Source organism: Eulemur rufifrons, chromosome 19 (assembly GCF_041146395.1).
Source record: "Eulemur rufifrons isolate Redbay chromosome 19, OSU_ERuf_1, whole genome shotgun sequence".
NCBI lineage: Eukaryota > Metazoa > Chordata > Mammalia > Primates > Lemuridae > Eulemur > Eulemur rufifrons.
Genome location: NC_091001.1, coordinates 7,947,338 through 7,953,337, shown reverse-complemented (window position 1 = coordinate 7,953,337; position 6,000 = coordinate 7,947,338). Strand labels below are relative to the sequence as shown.

The 6,000-nt window shown below is 40.8% G+C and overlaps 1 protein-coding gene across 1 annotated transcript in view; it reads left to right on the top strand.

The window, feature by feature from the left end:
* The first annotated feature begins 379 nt into the window (after positions 1-379).
* Positions 380-6,000, top strand: part of WDR19 (WD repeat domain 19) — an 86,224-nt gene continuing 80,603 nt past the window's right edge. Inside the window, exons 1-4 of the mRNA XM_069494082.1 lie at positions 380-395; positions 1,938-2,029; positions 2,314-2,379; positions 5,156-5,281. Coding sequence (XP_069350183.1) covers positions 390-395; positions 1,938-2,029; positions 2,314-2,379; positions 5,156-5,281 — 290 coding nt within the window. The 5' untranslated portion in view covers positions 380-389. The remainder of the gene's footprint in view (positions 396-1,937; positions 2,030-2,313; positions 2,380-5,155; positions 5,282-6,000) is intronic.

Genomic DNA, 6,000 nt, shown 5'->3' with positions numbered 1-6,000 from the left:
TTTTTATCCAACACGCTGCAACTTTTCTCCCTAGAACTTCTCAGCGCCCCCTTTAGCCAAGACCTGCACACCAAAATTTACGCATGCGCCTTTCAGGGCTCGCAGAGCCCGCCTCTCCCGGGCAAGTCTCCGCGTTTCGCCCAATCAGAGGAAGCCGAGGCTCTGCAAGACCTCGCGACGCCCAACTTTCCGGAGCTTAGCTCCACCAGTCACGTGATCCCACCACAGTCTTCCCACCCTCCCTAGCCGAGGCACCGCCCTTCAGCTGGCGCTCGCTGATTGGCCGCCACTCGCGTGGTCTCCTGGGTGACGGGAACGCCGTAGCCTTCTTGGAGGAGACCGGGTGCGCCTGCGCATTTACTAGAGCTCACGGCCGCTCGCGCCTTGAGATGAAGGTAAATAACTTACAAATCCCCGTGGGGCGGGAAGACACGACAACTGGCCCTTCCCTCAGCCCGCTGAGGGTCGCTTTGAAAAGAGGGTCTATGCCCCCTTCTCTCCTCCCGAGTGCATGAGGGGCGGGCAAGAGAGCGGGGTGAGCGGGAGGGCCGGGGCGAAGTTGAGGGAACGAGGGGGAAAGAAAACAGAAGAGAGGGCGGAGAGGGAGGCCTCACATTTCTGGGATCGCCGGCGGAGTAGAAGCGGTGCGGGAAGAGGTATCCCCGCCACGACCGGCGATAGCGGACTGGATCTGAAGACACCGAACTTCGCGCGCGGATCGTGTGAACGCGTTTGCAGGGTCGCGGTGAAGCTGACTTGGTCGGGTGTCACGAGCTGCCTCATTTCTCTGGGTTAAACCCTCGGCAAGCCGGGCAACTTGCCCACCGTCCTAAAAAGAATGAAAGATCTCCGAAAGAATCATTTCGAATTGTATTGCCTGTAACTGGTCCAATTTACGGATCGCCTGGTAGCGAGTGTACGTTATTCAGGGAGAAACCCGCACACGCGGGTGTCACGTTCACGCGCGTCATCTGCGCGCTCGGTGTCTAGGCTCGGGCTTCTCCTAAACCCCGCTGTCGCTTTCACAGCAGTTCTCACCGTCCCTCCCCGCCCTGCTCTGGCAAGGAAATGGAGGGCTCACTTTTAATATTATTTTAGACGTCCTAATGCTGCTCTGTGGCTATTAGTGTGAAGATTGGAACGGACAGACCGGTAATCATAACTCACATTTCTAAAGCTCTTCACAATTTTTGAAGTATTAGAAGTGAGGAGATTTTTTTTTTTTTCTTTTTTTGAGACAGAGTCTCACTCTGTTGCCCAGGCTAGAGTGAGTACCGTGGCGTCAGCCTAGCTCACAGCAACCTCAAACTCCTGGGCTCCAGCGATCCTCCTGCGTCAGCCTCCCGAGTAGCTGGGACTACAGGCATGCGCCACCATGCCCAGCTAATTTTTTCTATATATATTTTTAGTTGTCCAGCTAATTTCTATTTTTAGTAGAGACGGGTCTCACTTTTGCTCAGGTTGGTCTCGAACTCCTGAGCTCAAGTGATCCTCCCGCCTCGGCCTCCCAGAGTGCCGGGATTACAGGCGTGAGCAACCGCGCCCGACGTAGAAGTGAGGAGATAATCTTGATTTACACTTGAGAACTTTATGCTTGTTGCAATTTAAGCGACTTAAAGCCCTACAAGTAATAAGCGACAAACAAAATTTAAATCCTTCTAGCAGGGGATGGCTGGCTCTTTTCCTGCCTGGGTTGGATACCTTTTTATAAAATAAAAATTTAAAAAATTTAAATCTTACTGAGATTACAGGCGTGAGCCACTATACCTGGCTCGTTGATTTTGTTTTGTTTTTTGTTAACCTCTTTTGGATAAGTTCTAACATAAGCCCTTCACCATCTTGAATCCTATTGTTTTCATGATCATGTCTAGACATCTTTTCTGACCAACCCTTGATTGTATGTTTTGAAAATATAAAAAATTGTGTTTATTTTTTAGCGTGTTTTCTCAGTGCTAGAAAAGACTTGGCTTGGCACACCAATACAGTTTACCTGGCAAAAAACATCAGGAAACTACCTTGCAATAACAGGGTAAGAAACTAGTGAATGTTTTAAGTAATGGTTGTATGTCCATATAACCACACTATCTATTCAACAGAAATTCTTGGATAACAGTTGCATGGTGGGAAAAGGAGTATATTCATCTCCATTAACATCACAGTTTATATAGAACCTTTTCCCTGGTAATAACTTTTCAGATACAAATTATGAAACTCTGAGGAGAGAATACTGAAATTACTTGAGTGGCAGCTTTATATACGTAGATAAATAAAAGACACATTTAAATCATATCTTTATATTCTAATTGCTTTTAGAGCTGATTATATTGTGAAAATCTTTGATCGCCATGGTCAAAAAAGAAGCGAAATTAGCTTACCTGGGTAAGTAAAGAAGTAGATCAAAAACTTTTCAAGCTTTGTTGCTTAAAAGGTAAAATAAAGTACTGTCTTAAATTATAATCAAATAGAATTTTGTAACTTACGTGTAACCCATATCTCCTCTTTTGCTTCTTCCAATTTCAAAGGGATTTGTTTTTTTGTGCCATAAGTAGTTATGAAACATGTGGAGATATACCATATGAATTAGTTTATATCTATAAACACACATATATTCACAGGAAAACTTTAAGGCAGGATTATATATGAGTCCGTATGAAAGAATTCTTATTTAATTATAAATAAGCCTTAGTGTACAGGCAGATAAGGTTAGCCTATATTTACTTTAGTATTTCCCCTCTAATAACTTGTTGGAAAATACTTTCCACATCCGTCTTAAAGGATAAAGACTTTATTTTTTCCATTTTCATGAACTCATTCTAGATAACACTAAGCATAATTTAAACATTTTTAATGATTCAGTATCATTACCTGTATTAGTTATTCTACTGATAGTCTCAGTGGTTATTATTAATAAGACGTGTAGACTCTAAATGGCCTTATGCTGCTGTGTTTTTTAAATTCATTCTTGTTTTGTGTACTTCATTGACCATTCTTGCAAATGAAGTTGTTTTACTTTTCTCAGTCTCTAACAGCCTTTCCCCCCTCCATTAGGAGCACCACCCACCTAATGTCACGATGTTGCCATTTTCTGTTGATCTTAATTGTTGCTTCTGGTTTCTATATTCCCAGAAACAAGTCAAAATAGTTATATGTAAAATAAAACAAGAAGGTACACAGTTAAAAATCTTCTTTGAATAAATTGCCTGAACTTTATTGCATAATCTCTATGACATCTACTTCAGTTACATAATGGCCTCATTTCTTCTGAATTCTTTTGCTATATTTACAATAGTTGAATTTGACTGACAAAGGATTCCCAGGTAAATAAAATCCTGTTATATATTCAATCTCTTATTGGCAGATGGTTGTTTTGTTTTATTTTATTTTATGAGATAGGGTCTCTGTCACCCAGGCTGGAGTGCAGTGATGCGATCATAGCTCGCTGCAACCTCAAACTCCTGGGCTCAAGTGATCCTTTGGCCTCAGGCCTCCCAAGTAGCTGGGACTACAGGTGCGTGCCACCTGACTGATTTTTCTTATTTTTTTGTAGAGATGGGGTCTAACTATGTTGCCCACACTGATAAACTCCTGGCCTTAAGCGATCCTCCCAACTCCCACAGTGCTGGCCTGTAATTGGCAGATGATTTCATCAGCAATTTGAAAGCTTCCCTCTTCTATACCCCCCAAATCTCTGAGATCCCATAACACATTTTAACAGTTTGAAAAATAAAATAATTGAAGTAATTCCCAACTATCTTAAGTGTAAGTCAAAGTATGGTTTGGCCAATACCCAAGAAGTCTCAAAATGAAAAATAGCATCACAGAGGAAAAGTTCAATCTTTTAAGGATTTAAGAATTTTTAAAGTTTTTATAATTAAACATTTTGGAATAAGGTTAAACAGCAAGAATCATGTTAAATAGAGCATTTCTTATTTATCTGTGTTGTTACCTTAATTGATCACCTTATTCCATCAAGATATAAAATCAACATTTCTGGTTGGTTGGTTTGTTTTTTGAGACAAAGTTTCACTTTCTGGCCCTGGCTAGAGTGCAGTGGCATCATCATAACTCATAGCAACCTCAAACTCCTGGGCTCAAGCAATCTTCCTGCCTCAGCCTCCCAAGTAGCCGGACCTACAGGTGTGCACCACTGCACCCAGCTAATTTTTCTTTTTCTTTTTTTTTTTTTTTTTTTCAGTAGAGACGAGTCTTGCTCTTGCTCAGGCTGGTCTTGAACTCCTAAGCTCAAGCTATCCTCCTGCCTCGGCCTGCCATGGTGCTAGGATTATAGGCATGAGTCACCGCACCTGGCCAAAAATAACATTTCTTATTCACCAGTTCAGTATTCAGTCTTTCCATTGTTTTCAATCCTACATCTACCCAGCCTTAATCAGGTTTTTGTTTTGTTTTGTTCTGTTTTTTGAGACAGAGTCTTGTCTCCCTGGCTGGAGTGCAGTGGCATCATCATAGCTCACTGTAACCTCAAATTCCTGGACATAAGCAATCCTCCTGCCTCAGCCTCCCAAGTAGCTGGGACTACAGATGGTCACCACCAAGCTCAGCTAATTTTTCATTTTTTTGTAGTGACAAGGTCTGGATATTGCCCAGGCTGGTCTCGAACTCCTGGCCTCAAGTGATCCTCTCACCTGGGCCTCCCAAAGTGGTAGGATTATAGGCATGAACCACATACCCAGCCTCTTAATCAGTTTTTATAGTCAGTTTAACTATAACTTTGTTTCTTATCAGTCCTTCTTTTCCTCTCTGTAAGTCTGAAATAACCTTTCAAAACTTGATTGTACCAACTACCTCTTGATTATAGGTGTGATTTGGTTGTAGATGTTTTTGATGGGTTTGTTTTATCAAAAAGCTAGGTTCTTTATAGGATTCAAGAAAATTCTGCTAACTGAAGTATAATTATGTTTAATATTTAATATAGCATATGAAAATGGTATTAAAAATAGAATTTAAAATTTCACCATCCCCTCAACAACAAAAAAATTGAAGTTAATATTACCCAAGGGGTGAACAGTGAGTTGTATTTCTCATTTTAGAGGGTTAATTATCCAAAATAGATTGAATAGTCTTGTTATATGAGTATTTAAGTTTCTCTCCTACTTTTAAAAGCTATATAATGATGTTTTGCTCTCTTTTTAAAAAGCAACTGTGTTGCCATGGATTGGGATAAAGATGGAGATATCCTAGCAGTGATTGCTGAGAAATCTAGTTGCGTTTATCTGTGGGATGCCAACACAAATAAAACCAGCCAGTTAGACAGTGGCATGAGGTAAGCATAACTTTATTTTGCTTCACTTAGAAACATTATTTGTAGGTTAGATGCTAACAATTCTTATGCTACTTTCATTTTAAAGATATATCAGTGAGTTATTATATATAAAAGAAAGTTTATTTTATTGTTATACATAATCCTACTAATCTTCTCTCATTAGAATAAAGTTGTTATAATTGTGAAATATTAATAGCTTCCAAAAGTTGCTTTCAATGGAACAGACTAAAAAGTGCAGTGATGAGACAATATCTATGGGACAATCTGGAGATGGGATTGAGTGTAGGGCATGGCTGGATCTAAGAGTTCTAATGATACAATCAGGACTCTCTCCGTCTCTTGGCTCTTCTTTTCCCTGTATCGACTTCATTTTAAGATTCTCACCATGGCTACTGGCAGCTATCGGCTTATATCATTCTTCACAGCAAGTCATGCCTGAGGAAAGGACATGGACTTTTATATCACCAGTGCCCATTCAGTTCCTTAAAAAAAAAATCTCTGAGTGGAGAATGTAGGGCCATGGGATTGTTAGTCCCAGGTGAAAGAAAGGGTGAAGGGTGGAGCACTTCCCAAGTAGAAAAAAACATGGGCAGACAGAATAAATTACAGATCTCTGCTCAGATAGAAACCATTTTACCTTATGGAAAAGAAAACCTTGTCAGTATTTACAACTAAAACTTTATCACTTTGACCTTGGACAAGTTGCTTAACTTTTCTTT